General features: G+C 36.8%; 1 protein-coding gene across 8 annotated transcripts in view; it reads right to left on the reverse strand.

Moving 5' to 3' along the window:
• Window positions 1-24964, reverse strand: part of LRRC28 (leucine rich repeat containing 28) — a 128962-nt gene that overhangs the window by 42232 nt on the left and 61766 nt on the right. For 5 of the 8 annotated variants that reach the window (XR_010342633.1, XM_012438636.2, XM_064376248.1 and 2 more), the window contains one exon: window positions 5434-5640. The exons of 2 other annotated variants lie outside the window; for them this stretch is intronic. Coding sequence is in view for 5 of the 6 variants with exons in the window: in XM_012438636.2 (XP_012294059.2) it covers window positions 5434-5640 (207 nt within the window). In the remaining variant the exon portion in view is untranslated. Of the gene's footprint in view, window positions 1-5433; window positions 5641-21706; window positions 21790-24964 lie in introns of all 8 variants that reach the window. One more of the 8 variants, XM_064376250.1, reaches the window with a different exon arrangement.

Consider the following 24964-nt stretch of genomic DNA (forward strand, 5'->3'; position numbering starts at 1 on the left):
GCCTCAGCCTCCCGAGTAGCTGGGATTACAGGCACCTGCCACCATGCCCTGCTAATTCTTGTATCTTTAGTAGAAATGGGGTTTCACCATGTTGGCCAGGCTGGTCTAGAATTCCTGACCTCATGTGATCCACCTGCCTCGGTCTCCCAAAGTGCTGGGATTACAGGCATGAGCCATGGTTCCCAGCCCAATCGCTGTTTTTTAAATTAACATTCAATAAGAATTCCATCCCTAATGTGGGCACAACTTTTGTTTTCTTGTTTTCTTAAACTACAGGAGTTACTGGCACTGAGTTTGGCTGACATGGCACTTCCTGGGAGCTTACTAAAGGATGGTCTCGCATAGTAAATTTGTGAATGGGCAACCTCACAATCCTTATATCTATTACTCAACATTAAGTAAGTTGTAAACATGCCTGGATAATTGGACTTATTAATTATGCAATGAAAACCAGAAGTGCATGGTTAAAAAGCTTCAGAGAAAAAAATCCTTTTCTTTATATCTCCCTACATTTTCAGAAGCCAAGAAATGAGTTGCAATTCTCTGAGTTGTTTAGTTAACAAAGCTATATTGAGTCAAAAGCAAATATTCAAGTTTCAAGGCCACTATTAAATTTCATAGCATTAGGCTCAAGTGACTGCTTCCCCCTCCTCCTTGCTGATAGTCACCACTGTGAACAAATATTCTAACTGTAGAATCATCTGTCACTCAGTTGTGATGGCACAGTAATAATAACATCCTTTTCTTTTGATGCATCTTTTCATCTTAAGAACATAGTCAAAGAGTCTTAATGGTTTCAACAGTATTACAAGTGACTTAAAGAAGCATACTCAAAGACTGTTAATGGGTTAGACAGTATTATAAGTGATTTAAATCATCCTTACATATGGCATCTCTGGTTATCTTTTGAAGAGGCCATCTTTTGAAGAGGCATTCCTTTAAGAAGCCACATAAAAACTGATTTTCTCCTAAGTCACACTTCTTTGGGCAAGAAATTGAATTCATTAAGTGGCTCCCCAAAATAAGATGCCCACCTCCTATCTCTGGGAGCGATATCCCAGCATTCATTTCATAAAACTTTCAAGTTCCTGTATTATGCTTGTAGAATCAAGGTTCTTAGAACACAGGAGCCTTCTAATATTTGAAAACCTTAGGGGTACACATGTGTGTACACAGTATCTCCAAACTACTATAAAGAGGTACCCCTATTTGCTAAGTTTCTAAGAACAGTTCAGTTCTCTATAAAGAGCAGTGCCAGAGGCTGCATGCTTTGTTTGACTCTCGCCCAGATAATTCTTAGTATTAGATGGCTTCTGTTTTTCAGACAACAGTTCATGAAAAGGTTTTAAGTATATAAATTTGTTTTCTTCCTAAAGACTTAACTGAATTCCATTTCCAAACCCATCTTCATGGACGCAAAAAATGCCCCCAGAAACAGAAAGACAAGACTGAGGAGACTGGCTATTTTGGTCAGCTTCAGTTTCTTCATCTCCATGGATTATCCTGCCTCCAGCCTCCTGAAGCCTTCCTTGAGTGACCTCACACAGAGCTCTCTAGCTGTCTCATCCATTTCTTACAAAGAATATCCCATATACCAGATGTAGCAAGGCCACCAGTGCTTGTATTTGCTCCCTGATCCTTTCTTCCTGCTGTTCTCAAAGAATCTAGTTTTAGACCAGGGCAGAGCATTGCTTCAGGCAGCCTGCTTCTTTTATACCAGATAATCTTCATCATCATCCTCTTACCTGTATGCTTTTCTAAAATAAAGTAAAACCTATTCACAGGGGCCTATGTTCTGCCAGGGCTGTAAGCCTTATGAGCCAGGATGGTGCCCAGAGCCTTGTGGAAGCTGCTTCCTATCTGTGGTTACTTCAGCTGTCATGAGGCATCCTCTTCAAAGTGCAGAGCTGATCCTCTTGCCTCTAAAGCTCTTTGACACCACATTCACAAGTTCACAAAGAAAAGTTGCTCCTGACACTGAGGCAAGGCTTTGGAGTGACAAGAAACCCAGAGACAGAAGCTACTCTGTAATAGTTCAACTCCCCACTGAATATTGTGTACTGAAGAAGAGATGCCCACCTCCATAGCCACACTGGCTTTTAGCATGGTGTATACAGAAGATGCCCTAGTAAATAACTGAGGGTGCCAAGGCAGAAGAGCAGACTAGCCATGTGTAGCACTCAGTTCTCTACCCAGTAACTACTTCTATCACCTTGCACCAGCCACTGCAAGTCAGGTCCTCTGTTGCTGCAAGCATTCAGTATGGCACACAACATCACTCCCCTGTACCCCAAATATTACAGTGGTCAGGTTCCTATGGGAATGGCTTCCTTCTTTTCTCCCAACACCACTGCCACCTTGGCACATACTCACCTTGTGTTGCTGCTGAAAAAAAGGCAGGAATGAGTGGCCAATGACCAGGGGAATGAGGAGCCAGGGCTAAGGAGCTCTAGTGAGGGAGGGAGAATGCAAGGCAAAGGGCACAGAAACCAGCTGCAGCAAACAAAAGCCATTCAACTTAAGGAGCTCAGTTGTATGCAGGAGTCTAGGCAGAGTTAGGGCTCTAGAACCAGATGGCATTCTGGTAAGAGCACATCTGAGTACCAGACGAGAACAGGGCTGTGGATCAGATTCTGGCAGACTAGATGTAGCCAGTAGCTGTATGAATGGTTTACAGCTGAGACAAGAGTACGTAATGGAACAACCAAGACAAGAGAAAAGTAAGTTAGGAGCACAACCTCCAAATTAAGGAACCAGAAGCTCCGCTGAAGTTGCAGGGGCCAGGCCATGGAAGAAGAGGTACTAACACCAAGACAGACCTAGATTACAGGTCTGTGGCCTAGGCTTTTATCAGATTTCTGTTGCTGCAGAAGCTACTGACACTAGGCCAGGTGGAAGTAATTGGGAGCACCTGGTTGGTGTACAGAGTAGGGAGGTGAGAGAAAGCACTAGCCTCCAGCAGGTAATCTTGCTAAGCAAATAGAGAGCTAGATTGAACAAGGCCAGCGAGAGTGTCCATAGGCGTATCTTGAGCCCAAAATGGCAGAGCCAAACTTTGACACTGGAGATGGCCACATAACAACTAAAAGATGTTCAATATGGTTAAATCCTATTCCCAAATGAGGGCCCCTGTAGAGAGACCATGTCTGCAATACGGAGAAAGCATGTCAATGTTGCAAGAACATGGGTTGAGAAGGAGGCAAGTCTGAAACTCAATTCTGTCTCTTACTAGCTGTGATTCTAGCAGGTTACTTAACTTCTGTGAGCCTCGATTTTCTTATCTGTAAAATCAGGTTGCCAATAAGTTTTATAATAATAGATTCTGTCATAAGATTTTCTGATAACTAAATTAGTGAGCATATGTACAGCAATTAAACAGAATACCTGGCTAAAGAGTCAGTGCTCAATAAGTGATAGCCATTATTATTCTTACAAATAGTCATAGTAGTACGTATAATACCATTATTGCACATGGAAATACTCCTTTTTACAAAGATCATCTATAATAACAACAACATTATGAATAGTAGTATAGCTAACCCCAGACTTAAAAAGCTAATCTGTTTCTGGTAACATCTGAAAGTCAAACCACAGTAAGATAAGGTTGTTTATAATGAAGCTTGCAGCTTTACTCTGGACTCTGGTATTATGCCAGTAAGTTGCATTTTATGCCACACAAATCAAACCATCACATTCTTTCTCTCCCTCCCTCCCTCTCTCCTTGCCTTCCCACATGTATTGCCAGCACTGACTGCAACATCCTGGCAATCACTTGGTAGGGAGTTGGCACTGGTATAGGTCTCATGTCCATCTCCATTAGGAAGTGGTAAATACAAGTTTAGGTAGTTACTACAAGGAGAGGGGGTGAATATGAGGAGGGTAAAAAAAAAAATTTTTAAGACAGGGTCTTGCTCTTCTCAGGCACAGTCATAGCTAACTGCGTCCTTAAACTCCTGTGCTCAAGTGATCCTTCCACCTCAGTCTCCTGAGTAGCTGGAACTACAGGAATGTACCACCATGCCTGCATGCCTGGCTCAAGAGTAAAAAATTTTTTAAGTTAGATATGGTAATCTACAAGTTGTATCTTCTCATTTCAGAGTCATCTGCATTTGTACAGTGCTTTGTAATTCTTATACATAAACTATCATATTTGACTTCAAAATAACTATAAAGGAAGCAGGATAAATGTGACCTCTGGCTCACAGAAAATAAAGTTAATGAAGGTCAAAGAGGTTCTGGTGATTTACTCCAGGTCACATACTGTCACAGTATGGTGGGACCAGGCTATCACCTGGATCTCTGGATTTATAATTTGGTGCTTATCCACCATAATTGGTCTATGACCTGTGGGGTTAGTATAGCAGGTACTTTTATTTTTAAAAATCTATTTATATTTGATATTTTTCTCTCTCAAAAGAAGTTCTGATTTCTTAGAAATGTAGCTTGCTTCTGAAACAGTCTCATTTCATTTTGTTAGTTTTATAAGTACAAAATTTAATTATATTTATGCAAAAATAATCTCCTTAAATTTGATTATTACTTCAATTGATTTTGATGTATCCAGTATTTTAAAGTTACCTTGAACATATTAAATTGAAAGTAATATGTGCACTGTATTATGTTGGAAAATATTTCCTTTAGGGAATAGTAAATTATTCACTTTACTGCCCTCAGAGATAAATTATTCACTATAAAAATGCATTTATGAGCAAAATCATATGATGCTTACTGTGACAGTTTAAGGTTTGAAGGGGCCTCATATTTTAATTTTTTTAAATAGCACTTTTGTTTCTTACAAGTTAACAAAACTATGGAGTTATCTATAAAATAAATGTACTGTTTTATTAAAGGCCTATGTACTTTGACATATAATATGTCAAAATGGGTCAGCCACAGAACTCTATAGTGGATAATAGGTTATTTCTTAGCCAAGTTGACATTTCTAGCTCAGCAGGCAGTTCAGCCAATTTTAAGGTCTTTAACGTTGTGTAATCTGTTTATCTGGCAATACTAATTATTAGGATACCCAATATCAATTTTTTTGGGGAGAAGTCAACATCTAAACCAGTATGTTTGTACCAGTAGCTATCCTTTCATATTGTTCAATACCTTAGACACACACACACACACTCTTTCTCTCTCTGTGTGTGTCTCTCTCTCTCTAATTCCTTTCTCAGAGGAAATAATCTCATATATTTCGTCCCTAAACACAGTTTTAGCACAGATTTCTTTTTTCTAAAGTATAAAATCCCTAGCTGAAATAAATTCCATTTTTTAACTAGGAATGAGGCTTTGTTCACTGCAAAAACAAACTGAGAGAGGCAATCGTCAAGATAAACAGGAGGAGGGAAACTAATTAATTGGTCCTAGTCAAAGAAACAAAGGCTTTCCATCTTATTCTTTGGCTGTTTTACTGTAAACACAATCACTTACCAAGTGGCAAAAATGCAAGACGGTTTCCAGCCATGGAGAGCTCATTGAGGCTGGGCAGCTGGCAGAGATGGCGCGGCACATACCATAGACGATTTCGGTCCACAGTGAGGTACTGCAGAGAAAGGCACATGTGAAGCCTCTCGGGTAAAGTTAGCAAACGATTGGTAGAAATGTCTAGTGTCTGCAGCTCCTTCAAATCGCCAACCTCTACAACCAAAATCAAAATTAGGATAAATTGCATCCTTATGAACTGAAATAAACAAAATGAATCAGTACTATAACTGTTTAACCAAATGAAATCAGTAGCTGCAACTATTTCCATAAACATGAATACTGAAGTACAGGATTGTTGGTGAAAATGCAAATAATACAACCTAGGTGGGTGTCTTTAAATTAGCCTGCCAGAATTTCTTAAGTGGAAAAAAGACTGGCTGGCATGGAGAAAAACAGAGACGCAAAGTGGTGAATCTGAACCAGAAGTCTGTCACTATGGTTTCTGCATCTTGATGAATCAAAATTGTTGCTAGGGTGAGAAAAGAACAATTACAGTCACTTTGAGGAACCTGGTTTTTGCCACTTGTGTGATTTCACCATCCATTTAAGTAGAAAATGGAGATTTTATGAATAATAGCACTGAATAAGTGCAACTTAGATGGATGGTGTTCATATGAAGTAAACAGATTTCTGGAGTAGAAATTAGAATCTTTTGGAAATTTTCACCACAGTAAAGATTGTAACAATAAAATGAGATACAGTTAAAGAACATTTTTAGATACTGTTCAAGCATGTGGCTTCTTTTAAAAAACCCAAAGTATACATACCCTATAAGGATTTAATTCCAAAATTAAATATTTCCATTTATTCCAAAATTCCCTCATCATTGATGTCTACAGTTGTCATCTGTTCCATGGTGAGTACAATTATGTCCTTTTCAAACATCAAATCACTAAGACTCGAGTGAAGATTAGGAAGTTCCTTACAAGGAACTTAGTCCTTCTCAGGGAAAATCCTTCCATTTTAGGGGAAGGACATTTACTCTTTCCCAGGACAGTACATTACACTGAAGACTCTACAGTTAGCACTGTGCAGGACAAGTCCACTTTTACATCATGTAGACTTAGATGTTGAAGACCACTGTGATGCCATCTCTTCCCCTTCTCTCATGCTGCCCCATTCCTGAGCCAGTCCTCTCCGGTTAAGGTTGGCCATGCTGTACTACTTGACAGCACCCCTCTATGCACACTCCAGTTTGTTCAAGACTTGGATTAGCATTAGCAATGTCATCTCTACTGGATAAGAGTCTTCTGACGTCTTGGATGCTGAATTAAACATATTAGCTTTTCTCATTGCTACAGACCAGGTGGTGGCAACCTATGGCTCACAGGCCAAATCTAACACATGGCCTGTTTTTGTCCTACCTGCAAGCTAAAACTGGTTTTTTACATTTTTAAAGGATGGTAAACAATGATAAAAACAAAGAACATGTGACAGAGACCATATGTGGCCTGCAACACCTAAAAATATTTACTATCTGGCCATTTACAGAAAAGGTTTGCTGATCTTTGCTATAGACTTTTTTTTAGTAGAAGCATTTTAAATAATTATTTTACTTTATAAAAGTAATACAAGTACAAAATACCCTAACTTACAGTTACTTTTCTAATATTTACAAATTTGTGCTAGGAAGTTCATACATTACTGCTCAATTTCCTCAATACTGAGCAAAACATACATCTGCAGCAGTGCAAGCGGGCAGGATTCAGTATACAGCCTGTGACTCTGAAGGGGAGTTTTCTACTTGAACTTAACTGGTGTACAGGGGAGTCAATTTCACGCTTGGCTCCACTGGCACAATATTCTACCTTACTAAGCCTGTCTATCTCTTTCACAAAACAAAAATGCTTCTGATTTTGGGTGTGTGGGGATGAAACACGAGGAAGAATCATCATATTTTATGTCATAAGAAGAAATACAAAGAAAAAAGAAAAAGAACTAAGTTTAAAAACCAAAAAAATAACTATGTGGTTATTCCCAGACATACCATGAGCTGTGTCAAGACAAGGATGAGACAAGGCCTCTGCCATTGAGAAGCACATCGCACACAATGGACAAGATGCAAAAGGAGCTCAGAGTAAGTTACGTGAAGGCTTGGAGAAACTCTTCCAAAATTTCCTGGAGATGAGAATTTGAATATGGCACAAAGCAAATGCATAAAGCATTCAGAGGGCATAGGGGTGGGGCTAAAACCATGAGGAAAGGCACGGAAGTGAAAAATACAGCTGCACAACGGGCTCTCTGGGGACCAACAAATACCAAAGACACCAATGGGAGAAGAGCAGAAAATAAATCCAGTACAGAGACAGAGCGTGGTGGAGACAGGAATGATAATAAATACAGGGTAGAGGAGACTGGACTTACTATTTTGAGAATATGACATCTCCTGAAGATTCTTAAAGGATGAAAGGATGTTTTTTGGAAAGGTTAGACAGGCAAATATGAAGAAAGCAATGATATAGAAAGAGATCCTAGGCTGACAAAACAAGTAGATATTTGACTAGAACAAAGGCAGTGCATTAGAATTTGAAGGCAAATTCCGGAGGTACTTAACAAAAGCATGAGGTAGGCTTGATTGGATGTGGAAAATAATAAAAAAAAGTCAAAGACAGTTACAAGCTTCTAGACTATTACACTCCAAGTGTGCTGATGCCAATGCTAAAAATTTATTTTTATAGAAAAACAATTAAAATGTCATCAATACCTCTGAATTACATTATTTACAAACAATCTACCTAAAGGTATTTGAGAAAAACCCATCAAAATTTACATGGAAGAAGTAAAATAATAAGTAAAATAAATTATTTTGAACTATTTCAAAAATAATTAAATGTGCCATGTAAAAACATTTTGTTTTTTGCAAAAATTACTAAGGCTTGCACTTGTTCTTCATTTTAAATTTGTTTTGCATTATTGTAAAATAACAACAATATGTAATTATGAATTTAAATTTTGATGAGAAATATTAAAGACTTAAGAAGCTTCAATAAAGACCAAGTAGGATAAACACAGACCCACACCTATACACATCATAATCAAACTGTGCAAGACAAAGATCTTGAAAGCATCAGTAGAAAAATGGCTCATCATGTTCAGAGAAAACAAGATAACTAAAAATATATAGTTAAAAATATATAGTTAAAAAAAGTCAGCACAGTAATTGAAACTGCACACTATTTATCTAACATGAAAAAAGGCAATAAAAGGAGAGGTACAGGAAAAAACATACAAGATATGTACACTACAAATGGCAAAATGGTTGATGTATTAATAAACACAATCATATCAATAATTACATTAGATGTGAAGAGACTAAATAACCCAATCAAATGGGAAGAATGTCAACTGCATAAAAAACAATATGCTATCCATAAGAAATACACTTGAGATTCAAAAGCACAAATAGATTGAAAAGTAAAAGGATGGCAAAAAATACATATCATGCAAAAAGTAACATAAGAGAGAGCAGCTATATTCATATCAGAAAAAAATAGACAAGAAATACTATAAGAGGCAAAGAGGGTTATTTCATAATAGTAAAATGCATAATATTTTAGGAAGATAAGTTACCTATAAATATACAGACATTTAACAAGAGAGCCCAACATTATATAAAGCATAAAACTGACAGAACAGACATTTCAACATGATAGATGGTGATTTGAATACATTACTCTCAACAAAAATAGAACAACTAAACAGAAAATCAGCAAGAATACAGAAAACTTAAAACTACACAATCAACCAAATGGGCTTGGGCCATAATTCTAAAAGACACAATCCTGAAAACCACAAATGTTGAAATCCTGAAAGATCCAAATCCAAAGAGTGTAAAATCTTGAATAAAAATCACAATCCTGAAAGATCAAAATCCCAAAAGTATAATTCTGGAAAGAAATAATTTTTTAAAATTTTTTTAAAAAAGACACTTACTTACATTTTTAAAAGAGGGTTTATTTTAGAAACATAAAAACCTAACAATATTTGATAGGTCACTTTACACATAAAATAGGCAATAATAACATATATATATTTTTGCAAGCATAAACACTCAGATATATTAATCATAGTTGCATGGGTATAACAGTTACAAGCAGAAAAACCATATTCATAAGGAAATATGTCAAAAACCAAAATGCATAAATGCATACAACTATGGCTGACAACTGTGTGCAGTCAGCTTTATAACTGTAGTCAGCTGCGTGAAATACTGTGATGAACAACCTAAGTCTTCTGATGAGATCAATGAAAAACTGTGACGGGTCATCACGGAGTATACAGTTATCCATATCCAAAGAGCCAATCTCTTTGGACATCTCTTCATTTACTGAGGAAGATTCAATTTTTTTCATACATGCACAGTGCTTATACCCAAAGTTAACATTGTGATAATGCACTTTTATGGACTCAAATTTATAAAAATGCACAAAACAAATCACAACTCTCTAAATTTTTACACAATTTATACTTCTAGTGTTTGAAATGATTTGAAGATGAAATACTCAGCATAACAAACTGGCACTGTGTGAAGGGGGAGAAGTTGTACACCATTGAAAAATTTGGCAGGGGAGATTTCTTGTAATTTTTGCCTGCATTTTCACTTCTATCATCTTCAAAACATTCTCTCCTCTTCTATTTAGAGGGTGGTTGTGGTCTACAAATTTTCTGAATATATGCTGTCTATTTGAAAGTCTGGTTATTGCTCTATCGTTACAATTAAGTCATTTTCTGTTTTTATAGCACCCATTATATTTTAAAGTTTATCTTTTACCATTAAGTAGCCTCATACACTTAATTTATCACAGCGTTTTTGCAAGGGAACAATTTCACTGGTCCCTTCCATTGTGTTATAGGGAAAATGGGAAGAAGGAATGATACTTGGCTTCCACAATACCAAATCTGTTTTAGGGTTTTTCAAAGAGACAGAACCAATAAGATATGTGTGTAGATATATGAGAAAGGATTTATTAGGGGAATCGGCTCATGTATGAGAAGTCCCATGACAGCCTGTCTGCAAGCTGGAACCCTGGGATATCTACAGTGTGTTTCAGTCCCCGTCTGAAGGCCTTAGAACTAAGGATGCCAATGATGCAACTCAGTCTGAGATCAAAAGCCTCAGGACCAGGGGGCTGCTGGTGTAAATCCTGGAGCCCAAAGGATGGCAAGCCTGTAGTTTTAATGTCTAAGGTAGTAGGAGAAATGTCTGTTCCTTCTCTGAGAGAGAGACGAATTCGCCTTCAGTAATTGTTCTCTCTTGGCCCCTGGCTTACTAAATGGTGTCCACCAATACTGAGGGCAGATTTTCCCTACCTAGTCCACTCAGACTCATGTGCTAGTCTCCTCTGGAAACTCCCACAGACACATTCAAAACAATGCTTTACCAAGTCTCTAGGTATTTCTTAATTCAGTCAAGTTGGTATCTAAAATTAAGTCCATGAGCCCACTCCTTGTCAACCTGGCACTCATATGCATCTCCTTAAACCATACTTAATTTCAAAATAAAGACAATAACAAGGTAATAAATCCACCTAACATGTTGCAACTATCCTGGTACAACCAAAATGTACCAAAACTCCTTCCCTAGAATTTGGCTTTCAGGATTTCAACATTCAGGATTTTGGTCTTTCACAATTGTGAACTTTTCTGTATGCTAAGATAAAAAATAAAAATAGTAACTAAAAAATTATTTTCAAAAACAATTATTTCTAAATGCTACATTTAACGTATATATTAAAGCAGATAATTTTTTAAATCCACATATTTGTTATCTGAACACTAAGAGAAGCAGAAAAGTTATTCTGGGTATAAGTTCACATAATTTAATAAGTGTATTAGCTGTTTTGATTTCTAATAAAGTATTAGTTGTATTTTTTCTGAAGTCTTTTTTAAAATATGGTTGTTTCTTTTTAATAAAAGTGTCTATAATTTTACCCTTTAAAAATTTAACATGCTACCTGACTTCAAACTATACTATAAGGCTACAGTAATCAAAACAGTATGGTACTGATACCAAAACAGAGATATAGACCAATGGAACAGAACAGAGGCCTCGGAAGTAACGCCACACACACCTACAACATCTGATCTTTGACAAACCTGACAAAAACAAGCAATGGGGAAAGGATTCCCTGTTTAATAAATGGTGTTGGGAAAACTAGCTAACCATGTGCAGAAAGCTGAAACTGGACACATTCTTTACACCTTATACAAAAATTAACTCCAGATGGATTAAAGGTTTAAACATAAGACCGAACACCATAAAAACCCTAGAAGAAAACATAGGCAATACCATTCAGGACATAGGCATAGGCAAGGACTTCATGACTAAATTACCAAAAGCAATGGCAACAAAAGCCAAAATAGACACATGAGATCTAATTAAACTTATGAGCTTCTGCACAGCAAAAGAACAATCATTAGAGTGAACCAGCAATCAACAGAATGGGAAAAAATTTTTGCAAGCTAACCATGTGACAAAGGGCTAATATCCAGAATTTACAAAGAACTAAAACAAATTTACAAGAAAACAAACAAACCCATCAAAAAGTGGGTGAAGGCTATGAACAGGCACTTTTCAAAAGAAGACATTTATGCAGCCAAACATATGAAAAAATGCTCATCATCACTGGTCATTAGAGAAATGCAAATCAAAACCACATCAAGATACCATCTCACGCCAGTCAGAATGGTGATCATTAAAAAATCTGGAGACAACAGATGCTGGAGAGGATGTGGAGAAACAGGAACACTTTTACACTGTTGGTGGGAGTGTATAATAGCTCAACCATTGTGGAAGACGGTGTGGCAATTCCTCAAGGATCTAGAAATAGAAATTCCATTTGACCCAGTAATCTCATTACTGGGTATATACCCAAAGGACTATAAATAGTTCTATTATAAAGACATATGCACACATATGTTCACTGTGGCATTGTTTACAATAGCAAGGACTTGCAACCAACCCAAATACCCATCAAGGATAGACTGGGTAAAGAAAATGTGGCACATATACACCATGGACTCCTATGCAGCCATAAAAAAGGATGAGTTCATGTCCTTTGCAGGGACATGGATGAATCTGGAAACCATCATTCTCAGCAAACTGACACAAGAACAGAAAACCAAATACCGAATGTTCTCACTCATAAGTGGATGTTGAACAATGAGAACATATGGACACAGGGAGGCGAACATCACACACAGGGGTCTGTTGGGGGGTGGGGTACTAGGGGAGCGATAGCAGGGGTGGAGAGGTTGGGAGAGAGAACATTAGGAGAAATACCTAATGTGGGTGATGGGGGGATGGAGGCAGCAAACCACCATGGCATGTGTATACCTATGTTACAATCCTGCAGGATCTGCACATGTACCCTAGAACTTAAAGTATAATTAAAAAAAAATTAATATGATTGACATCTTCAAAAATACTTTTTGCTGTGTCATGCTGAAATTAATGTTGTATTACTGACAGAGTTACAATGCATTCTCTTTGGAATCCTGGTAGAATTCTTCTCTTTTCAGCTGGTCTTCTGGTCATTACACCACTCCCAATCCTTTCTACCTCCTCCCTGGGAGCAAATGTTAAGTCTGTACACCTCATTTCCTTAGTGTCTTTAACTTTACAATTGTTTGCATTGTTTACTTTTGGGCTAAATATATAATACATCGAAACTTTTCAGCTACTTATAAAGTATCCTGAAAATGATTTTAGTATTGCCACATAGTAATTACTTAGATTAAGCATAAAAATAACATTATGGTGTCAATTTCAAAAGAAAAACACAGCAAGTCTCCTTTAAATCATAGTTCTGTGCTGATACACAATGACCTAACCTAAAATTTAAATGGGAATGGAAGGAAGCCACCTACTCCACACTAAGTTAGTGACCACAGAGAGTCAGTAACAAGGCTTGCTATTTTTAAGCACTTGCTTTTTCTGGTACCACTAAAAATAGTTCGAAGTTGAGCTCCAGACCACACTAGGCTGAGAACATACAGTAACCCCACCTCATCCACGGTTTAGCTTTCTGAAGTTTCAATTACCCGCAGTCAATCTGCAGTCTGAAAATATTAAATGGAAATTCCAAAAATTGACAATTCATAAGTTTTACATTTCATGCCATTTTGAGTAGCATGATGAAATATCGTGATGTGAATCATCCCTTCATCCAGTGTATCCACACTGTCTACCCTCCTTGCCCATTAATCACTTAGTCATTTAGGTTAACAGATCAAGAAAACATAGTGTTTATAAGGTTCAGTACTATTTGAGGTTTTAGGCACCCACTGGGGTCTTGGAACATACCCCCCCAGAGAAAAGGGGACTACTGTACAAATAAAGACAAAATTTCAATGCCAAATTTCATTCAGTGTACAGTTAGTCTTCCTTTTTATAACCACTTTCTTTCTCTTGACTGAGCTGTGGAATGAACATACTCTGGTACGTACAAATAGGTTCGAACCATAATCCTGTTACTTATTGGCTATGCAATGATGAGCTATTTACTCAACTATTTAGATCACCAATTCCCTGTTAAAAAAAAAAAGAGGAACACCTAACTCAGGAGGTTAATAGTGATTGAAATATCCCATACAATAATACATAACAGAAAAGTCAGTATTTGTTTCTGATTTTCAGTTCATCATACTACAAAATATTCTAAATGTAAAATCAATATAAATACTTCTGTAATTGATGTAGTTATTATGAAAATAATTGCAAACGCAAAGATGTTTAACTCTAATATGGAGAAAAGGGCTCTTTATTGGGAGATAGATGACTTTCAGAAACTGGGAAGCACTATCTTCCTTTGACAAATAAAAAAATTAAAAGCAATTCAGATTCCCTTGAAATAGCCGTCCATTTTTAAGGCTAAGAACAGCATTCAGGATGTCACATATCTTTAAGTTAAATGCTATTATCAAACAATGTAACCTGTTAGACATTCCTTGTAACAACTGGGATCAAATCCTAGATATACTCTAAAATCATTTTTTAAAAAGCAGAATTCATATCTTCTTAAGAAGGAGTTTAACCTGATTCTCTGATACAAGAATTAAGTCCTTTAACAATGAATTATTGTACTTGTATTTTTAAATCCAGACTGGTCACTGCAAATAAGCAGCCTATCTAGAAAGAACCTGGTCTCTACATGTGGGCTGAATCATGCTCACAGACCAGGGAGCCAAAATCAGATTGTGGTAAATTATGCTTAATAATACAAATAAACTTTGATACTTCTGTTCTGAGATGTTTCTGAGTGTACATTTTTTTTAAAGGTAGAAAAGAGAATCTACAAAAGCAGTAAAAAAAAAAAAATACTGGCAGTCATCATGTACCAGAAATTGTGAGAAATTACTAAATAGAAAAGAACAGAAATTAAATACAATACATAAATACCACAGAAAAATCAGCAGCATCAACAAAGGGGTCAAAGCCTCCATTAGCCACCGTCCACCCAAGCTAACTCGGTAGCTTGCTTCTTTTTACAAAGTTGTAACTTAGCTGTTTATTTGGCTCTTGCTTGCTTTGCCCCAGGACACGACCTTTTTAAAGGGCAGGGACTGTCTTGCCCAACTTTGTAATAACATGCCTTAGCTCTGTGCCTGGAACACAGGAGGCACCATTATCTCTTTGCTGAAAGAATAAACTAGAATGTGATTAACATACTGTAAAATGGTATCTGGACCTTAATAGGGGTCTGAAGATAACTTTCCAGGTAAGAAAAGTTTACCTTGTAAAACCTTTTAATTTTTTTAATTTAAAAAAGCAAAGAATACAGCCTTATTTTATTGATATTTTATGAACGAGGTAATGACCAAATCTAAGAACATCACTGTAACCTATATTCTCTACAGAAGAGAGAAATAGAGAACAAAAGTAGGTGAGTGCCCCACAAGAGGCCACACTCCAAAATACATACGGAATCTCGTTCGTCTCTCCACCTCCATTGCTGACACCAAGCTCACCCTATTACCATCTCTTGTGTGAACTCATCCAACAAGCCTCCCCTGGTCTTCCTGCTTCTATTCTCACCCCCTCCCATCTGTTTGCTTCACAGAAGCCAAAATGATATTAACATGTAAGTCAGATCATGGTCCTTCTCTGCCCCAAACTCTGCCCTGGCTTTCCACTGCACGTCAATAAAATCTCTTAACACCATCTTACTAGTAACATGGTCTCCAGATCAGCCCTGGCCCACCTCTCTCCCCTACCTCGCTATAATCTAATTACCTTGTCCTCTGTCTGGCCCAATAAAAAGTCAAGTTATTTCTTCCCTCAGAGCCTTTAAATCTGTTATGACTCTGTCAGGAATGCTCTTTCCCGACTCTTCAAACTGTAGACTCTTTCTTGTCTTTCAGAACATCACTATCACATTTTCACAAAGGCCTTCCCTGACTTTAAGCAGATTCTCTATTTCTCAACTGTAGCATCCTATTTATTTCCTTCCCAGCATTTACTTATTTAATTCCTTATTCATTTATTTACATGTCAAACGACAGTGTGTTACCTTCCACTAGAAAATAAATTTCAAAACAACGGACTTTGACTTTATTTGCTGCTATATTCCCTATATTCCTAGCACCTGGCAGAGTCCAGCACATGGTAGGTGCACAGTAAATATTTTTTGACTTAATTAATGTATTCCTTAAACTGCCTCACTTGTTCAGTGACCGCAGACCAGACTTGCAGCTGCATACAAACCTCACACTTATGATTCAGATTTGTTGCTTAGCAAAATTACAACAGTTGTAGACTTTTGAGGAAATTCACAAATCCTTGGGGGGAAAAAAACTGAAATCCAAGACTGTCAGAGGTTTGCTGCACATTTAACATAATTTAAGTTTTCCTTAATGTCTTATAATTATCTCTGTGAATGCAAGTGATGGGAGTATTCTATAAGACATTACTGACAGAAGACCAGCTGCCCACAGCTAAATAGCCCCAGTCTGTTATGCATTTTCAAATCTGCATGTGTGATCTGCTATATAGCTGACACAGTTTTACAGAAATAAATATAATGTGCATAACTTAGAGTTGACTATAAAATAACTAAATTTTCAGCAGGCATGTCAGAAGTCATGTAAGCAAATAAATATTGCCCTTCAAGATAGTAAGTCAGCAAAACCAATCCAATGATATGTGTTAATATTTTTGAAATTTCTGCTTTGAAATTCCCTTAAGATCTTGATATAAATTTTTTTCATGGATTCTAGGGATCAAATCCATCCCCCAAACAATAAGGATATGACACCACCAATTATATTGAGAAGAACATGCCTGAAACTCTGAAGGCAAGTCCAAAAGAAAACATTTTTTAAATGTTTAAACAACACTGGCATCCACCTGAACATATTCAACAACAGAGCAGAGGCATGCTTATAACAATGATGTTCTTTTGTTTTTGGAATTATTTAGAAACTTGATTAGATCTTATTTAAACTTAAAATCACAAAGTCTTGTTGGAATAAATGTATCTACAAGATTAATCTGAAGGAATTAACAATGATCTGACTTTATAAATTTGGAATCTGGGTATATTTGTTTTAACTATTACACCATTTTCACATTTGGGAAGGTACAACCAGATCCATCCAGTTTGGCAAAACCAAATCTATGCCTTATCTGGTCTGTTTAATGAGCCAGAAATAGTTTGATTTGGGTTCACATCATGATCCATTAAGTCTGAGGGAGTGACTGCTTGCAGGGCTCAAACAGCACCAGCAGATTTCTCCCATGCTTTTTTTTTTTTTTTTTTTTGACACAGAGTCTCCCTCTGTTGCCTAGGCTGGAGTGCAATGGCATGATCTTGGCTCACTGCAACCTCCACCTCACGGATTCCAGTGATTCTTCTGCCTCAGCCTCCCAAGTAGCTGCGACTACAGGCACACTCCACCATGCCCAGCTAATATTGGTATTTTTAGTAGAGATGGGGTTTCACCATGTTGGCCAGGATGATCTCGATCTCTTGACCTTGTGATCCTCCTGCCTAGGCCTCCCAAAGTGCTGGGCTTACAGGTGAGCCACAGCGCCCAGCCTCTCATGCTCTTATCACACTGTATTATAGCTGCATGCTTACTAGCATGTGTTCCCTCCTATAATTCCAAGTACGTAACATGTTTCAAAGGCACCAGGAGTTAACCAGGTGTTGGGAGACTTGCTTTGGAACCTATCCAGCAATTATTTTGGTTCTAAAGAGTAATGGTCTACAAATTTAAACACGAACTCATGATTAACACTTTTATAACCCTTAGTAATACATTACTTATGGTCTGCCTGTAAAGGACACAACTGTCCATATTATAAAGGGCTTGCTATATATTCATAACTTTTGAATGTGTGGCAGGTTATATTTAGTAACAAATGACCATGATTTAAAGTTAACAATACCAGGAAGCACACTGAGAAAATCTATTAATTATGCATTTGTCTAATATAAGCAATATACGAGAAGAACTTAAAAGTTAGAAAAATTAAATTAGCAATTAAAAAGCCCTCTTAACAGAATATCTATTATATCTATAAAAGATAATTGGCCAGGCACAATGGGTTACTCCTTTAATCCCAACACTTTGGGAGGCCAAGGCAGGCAAATCACAAGGTCAGCAGTTCAAGACCAGCCTGCCCAACATGGTAAAACCCCGTCTCTACTAAAAATACAAAAATTAGCTGAGTGTGGTGGTGGGCACGTGTAATCCCAGCTACTTGGAAGGCTGAGGCAGGAGAATTGTTTGAACCCGGGAGGTGGAGGTTGCAGTGAATCAAGATCACGCTACTGCACTCCAGCCTGGGTGACAGATCAAGGCTCCGTCTCGGGGGAAAAAAACAACAACTGATAATTAAATATTACTTGGGAGCTTTAAAATAAAATGCTCCCGGCCAGGCACAGTGGCTCACACCTGTAATCCCAGCACTTTGGGAGACCGAGGTAGACGATCACCTGAGGTTGGGAGTTCAATACCAGCCTGGCCAACATGGTGAAACCCCGTCTCCACTAAAAAATACAAAAAAAATTAGCCAGGCAAGGTGGGGGGACCTGTAGTCCCAGCTACTCAGGAGGCTGGGATGAAGAATCACTTGAACCCAGGAGGCAGCGGTTGCAGTGAGCCAAGATCATGCCACTGTATTCCAGCCTTGCTCTGTCTCAAATCAATCAATCAATCAATCAATAAAATGCTCCCAAACATATGACATCTGAGAAATATAAGAAAAACGAATTTGAGGGGCCGGGCGCGGTGGCTCACGCCTGTACTCCCAGCACTTTGGGAGGCCGAGGTGGGTGGATCACGAGGTCAAGAGATCGAGACCATCCTGGTCAACATGGTGAAACCCCGTCTCTACTAAAAATATAAAAAAATTAGCTGGGCACGGTGGCGCGTGCCTGTAATCCCAGCTCCTCAGGAGGCTGAGGCAGGAGAATTGCCTGAACCCAGGAGGCTGAGGTTGCAATGAGCTGAGATCGAGCCATTGCACTCCAGCCTGGGGAACAAGAGTGAAACTCCGTCTAAAAAAAAAAAAAAAAAAAAAAAACGAATTTGATTCAAATATTTATGTCTAGGTGTCAAGCTCGCCAATTAATTCCCAGTAGAAATTTTTAAATGTTAAAGACAGTACTGAAAAAACAAATCACATTGTTTTGACATTTTACCTGGTCTTTGTGTGTGACTAAATTACGCACTAGAATTTCATTCAGCATTCTTCCAAATAAGTTATTTCCCAGGTGTTCACTGAGTACCTAAGCAGCTAGTTATTAAGGTATTCTTGCTAAGTTACAATTATAACTAACTGCTAGAGAGAAATAGCATTTATCTCTTTTTCAGATACATTGTCTTTGATTTTTAAAAGCATTTATTCTAAAACTTAGCATCTTTGTTATCGCTTTGTGTCTGTACATGAATTTCTATTTGGAAAAATCCTTTATCGTCCTCATTCTTCGAGATTCATGGAGATCACATAGGCAGATTTTCATTTTATGTTTTATTTTAGGGATGGTCAATTTTACAGACTTCTTCTAGGTAGGCTTTTTTCTCTTTACTGAGTTAGCACAATGGGGATTTTAGGCTTTGACCTGAGTGAGGCCACTAGGTGTCTATTGTTGATATAAAACTATTATAATCATTGCCTCAAGAAATATCACAGCATCACAGTCCAGAAAAAAAATTTATTTTTTAACTTTACTACTTTTCACAGAATAAGTAAAAGCAATCTCTATTTTACTCGCTAGAAAGAATGATACAATGATGACTGCTTTCATCTCACTTCTAAATTCAAAACAAGAAGAAATTTTAAAGGAAAACATTTTAGTGTACATATATTTCAAATTATCAAACTGATTCATTCCAGTTAATTTCTTTGAAATTCCCATAAAAAAACTACCACGGAAAATAGAATGTGATTGATGACCTCCACTGAGAGAACACTTAGAAATCACTGGAGAAACACATTATGCACAACACATAAATTAGTTAAAAAAAAAAAAAAAACCTCTCCATTAATTAAAAGAATTACGTATAAAATTCAGTATATAATTCTGATTTCTAAATATTAATATATAGCCTTTGTAAGAAACAATAAGAAACTCACATCACAATTTACATGATGTTGCAAATAGATGCTCAGTGCTGCAAAGAAAAATTAGCACTGAGGCAAAGAATATTTCAGCAACGCAATTTTTACTTCCTGGACTGCAGGATGGGTACTCTCACGAGCCATCTTGCCACTAGAGCACAATGAACAAAGGAAAACACACAAATTTTTTCCTTACGCATTTGGGGTCATCCTTACTGCTACGTCTGATCTCCATTGGCTGGAGCCAGACCTCACAATCTAAACTAAAACCCAATTGGCTAACAATTTAAAACTTCTCTGAACAGGTACAAGCAATGGAGAGCTGGGACATGCCTGTGAGCACGTCCAGCACAGATACCTTGGTTAAAGTACAAGGATACAGAGTGTACTACGTGCCTGTAAGCATGGCATGTCTAACTGCTACATAGAATAGGGATTAACAAAGTTATTAACACACTTATTCTTTAAACAAGACAAGACACTTTAAAAAGGAACTTTTCTACTTCCCACACATGGAAAAGTTGCATTAGAGATTTCTGAATATGCATGTATTCATTATTAATCTTAATATAAAAGCAAAGTCTCTAAATTTACTGTCTGCTCTTGTTTAGAGTTCTGAGATAACCACTTACAGAGTGAAAAAAATGACTCAAAAATGATTAATATCAAGGGTAGAAATGAAATGTGGCACATAAAGATGTTATCTTTTCATTTCAAAATTTCCTATGCTGTTTAAATTTTTATTTCTATGCCCATGTACTACTTCTCTAATAAAAATTAATTATTTAATGGTGCTTCCTCACACACTTTGGGATTCCTTAGAACAAAAAATACCGCAATTCTAAACACCTGTAACATTTTTATTTCTTAGTTGTATTTACTTTAGCTAAGAATTATCACACTGAAATCTGTGATTAAAATTCTAAAAATTTGAGTTTCCTATTGATATTGATTCACTGAAATACAATGCAACAGAAAACAAAAATTTAATAAATGTGTATATATAATGCTTTTATGCAAATCTATATCGCTGAGGGTCTCACAAGTTCTGTCATAAAAATTTTTTTAAATCTCATATTTCACAGTTTCTGTTAAATACGAGTATTATAAAGTTATATGATGCTTCTAGTGAGAACACACAAAAACATATTTCTTTGGATTTCTATTTATTCCCCAATCTTTCCAAAAATACTACAAAGAGGACTACTGCTTTGCTGCAAGCCAGTCAACACATACCAGAATTCAAAATCTTTTATTGTGCTCTATAAATCTTTTGTTGTGTACTGCATTAACAAAGTTTTAAATGCTCCTCAGTAATAGGAAGTAACAGAACAGTGGAAAAGAACAATAAAACCTGTATGTTTATAGAGAATAGCAAACAGTTCAATGGTGCAGAGATGACATGTGTTTTATAAGTCATTTTTTTTTCAGAAATGCTTTAGTTGCAAATAAAATTTCCAGGAATATTAACATTTTCCAAATTAATTTTATGTTCTATTCTATTATTTGAACTGGCAGGTTAGCAAATATAGAAATTATTTCAAAACAACACCCCAAAAAGCAACTTTTAAAAAAAGAACTAAAAGAGAGCTGACATTTAATTTTTAAATTAAGAAAAACCAAATGTCTGTAATAATGTTTACTACTGACCTTATGGAACAACACACATCTCAAGTAGTGGTTAGTCCAACTGTGTTCACGGGAACGCCAGTTAGGAGCAATGTTCCAATGGTCTAGTAAGTTTAGGAAAAACAATGTGCTATAGTGTTTATCATAATACACATCAGCATATCACAGAGCATTATTGAGTCAGGAAACCTGCTTAATTGTGATTCACCAGCAGGTTGCCATCCATTTGGCCACCACACACTTTTTCACAGAACATGTAAAGAAAGTTTAGAAACGGTTGGTCATCAACATTTTAAGGCACATTTTCCCTAGGTGCTCCATCAGAAAGGCATAAACATTTTTAATAGTTCTAATCTTTTTTTTCCTTTTATATAGGAAAAATAAAAAGGAATTATTTGGACTCTGCTTAAGGGAAAAGAAATTAAAATGGGATACTAAATCCTAGTCTAACACTTGTAATCACTGGAATACCTGTGTACATGCAACATTTATGAGGCTCTGAATATTATAACTTTAGGCTCTCAGCTTTAAAAAAAACTTTCCCTAACCGAAGATTTACATTTCTCTTTGGCTATATGAATCTGCAAGAATGACATAAATTCCATTGTCCTGCATGAGCCACACACCAAAAAAATGCTAATACCAGAAAGATTTCTAAATGTATGCTTGTAATAAGAATAATTAGCTAAAATGACAAGTTAAAGGCTATTTTTTCCACTAGAGAGATTGATGTTCAAACATCTTACAGAGAAACTTAAAACCCAGGTTAGATGAAGGGGGTAAGAAGGTTTTCATACACTTTAAATCAGTTTACATACCTGGACAAATACCATCTCAGTAAACAAAAGAACATAAAAACATATTCTCAATGTTTTTGTCAATACCTGTGAACATGGGAACTTAAATAACTTTAGAAGAAGTGCCACAGAATCAGAGATGATAAAATAGTGTTACAAATTTATAACAAAAATATGGATTCCACAGCTCTATTAGCTCCTTATATTTTTAAAAAATTTATTTATTTAGAGACAAGGTCTCACTCTGTCACCCAGGCTGCAGTGCAGTAGTGTGATCACAACTCACTGCAGCCTCAATCTCCCAGGCTTAAGTGATCCTCCCACCTCAGCCTCCCAAGTAGCTGAGACTACAGACATGTGTCCCCATTCCTGGCTAATTTTTAGTAGAGACAGGGTTTCATCATGTTTCCCAGGCTAATTTCCAACTTCTAGATTCAAGAGATCTGCCTGTCTCAGCCTCTCAGAGTGCTAGGATTACAAGGATGAGCCACCGCACCTGGCCAATATTTTATAATAGTTAATTAAATAAATGGCTTGAGAATATTTTGAAAGAATGGCAGCCTTAGGGAGTGTGAAAAACTCGGTGAAGTTTCTCCACCAAAAACAAGCATAACACTGAATAAAACTGTGAAAAACAAACTATTTCAGGACTTTAGAAATCAACCAAAGGCAGACATTCAGTAGTGTTTGTTCTAGAAAACCTTCACTGAAGAACAGTGAAAGTCTGCAGCATTTCTTGGTTGGGATGGCTCCTATCCCATCCTACCCCCAGCTCAGTCTACAAGAATAGTTTATCAAAACAGGGCTAAGGAAACCAAAAGCTTGGCTACCAGAGAGAGCACCCTCAATTTGAGGCAGGGGATAAAATCCCACAGCTTTATCACGTAAAAGTGGCAAACTCTGTAAGGAAAAGAAAAAAAAAAGTGTCAACCAAGAATTCTACATACAGGAAAACTATCCTTCAATGATAAATTCAAAATAAAGGCATTCTCAGATAAATAAGAACTGATAAAATTAATTGCTAGCAAACCTGCCCTATAAGAAATATTAAAAGGGCTGAAAGAAAATGATTATCAGATGGTAATACAAAATAACAGGAAGGAATCAAGTTCTTTTGAATTTATTACGACTTGCTTTATGGCCTGGAATATGATCTATCCTGAAGAATGTTCTGTTTGCTGCAAAAGAATATGCATTCTGCTCCTGTTGAGTGAAGAGATACCTTAGTTCGAGTTGGTCAACATATTTGTTCAAGTTTTCTATATCTTTAATTGTTCTCAGATGCCGAGAGAAGATTATTAAAATCTTCAACATAATTATTTTCTCTTTCAATTCTGTCATTTTCTGCTTCATGTATTCTGGGCCTCTTTTGGTAAGTGCAACTACATTTAGAATTGTTATATCTTCCTGATATACTGATCCTTTTATCATTATAAATTGTCCCTGTTTATTTCCAATATTTCTTGTCTTAAAGCATATTGTGTCTGTTATTAAAAATAGTAGCTGTTTTTAAACAGCTACTATTTCCTGTTTTCATGGTGTTATCTTTTTCCTTCTTTTTATTTTGGCCTTATTTGTGCCTTTGATCCTAAATTGTATCTCTTCTGACAAAATATAGTTTGGGTCTTACTTTATTATCAAGTTGGAAAACTTCTGCCTTTTGATTGTAGTGTTTAGTCACATTTAATGTAATTGCTGACGTTGTTATATTTACATTTGTGATTCTGCTATTTTTAAATTACGTCTCATGTCTTTTTGTGTCTCTGTTTTTCCATTACTATTTTTTATCTCATACAGTCATGAACTGCATAACTACGTTTTGGTCAACAACAGACCACAGATGGGACAGTGGTCCCAGACGATTATGATGAAGCTAAAAAACTCCTATCACATAGTGAGAGTTGTAGCCATTGTAACAAACCTACTATGCTGTCAGTCACATAAAGAATAGTACATACAAATACAGTACATAATGACTGATAATAACTCTGTTACTGGTTTATTAATTATACTATACTTTTTATTGTTAGAGTGTACTCCTTCTACTTATAAAAAAAATTAACTGTAAAACAGCCTCAGGCAGGTCTTTCAGGAGACAGTCCAGAAAAAGGCAATGACAGCTCCATGCATGCTACTGTCCCTGAAGACCTTCTAGTGGGACAAGATTTGAGGTGGAAGACAGCGATATTGATTACCTTGACCCCGTGTAGGCCTACACTAATGTGTGTGTTACTGTCTCAGTTTTTTTGAAAAAAGTCACATTGTGTTGTAATTGCCTACAGTATTCAGTATAGTACCATGCTGCACAGGTTTGTAGCCCAGGAGCAGTAAGTTATACCATATGGCTTAGGTGTGTAGTAGGCTATACTAACTAGGTTTGTTTAAGTGCACTTTATGATGGTCACACAGCAAAATCACCTAACAAAACATTTCTTAGAATATATTCCCATCGGCCGGGCGCGGTGGCTCAAGCCTGTAATCC

This window comes from Aotus nancymaae, unplaced genomic scaffold, assembly GCF_030222135.1.
Source record: "Aotus nancymaae isolate 86718 unplaced genomic scaffold, 86718_ANA_hifiasm-v0.15.2.pri h1tg000014l, whole genome shotgun sequence".
Taxonomy (NCBI): domain Eukaryota; kingdom Metazoa; phylum Chordata; class Mammalia; order Primates; family Aotidae; genus Aotus; species Aotus nancymaae.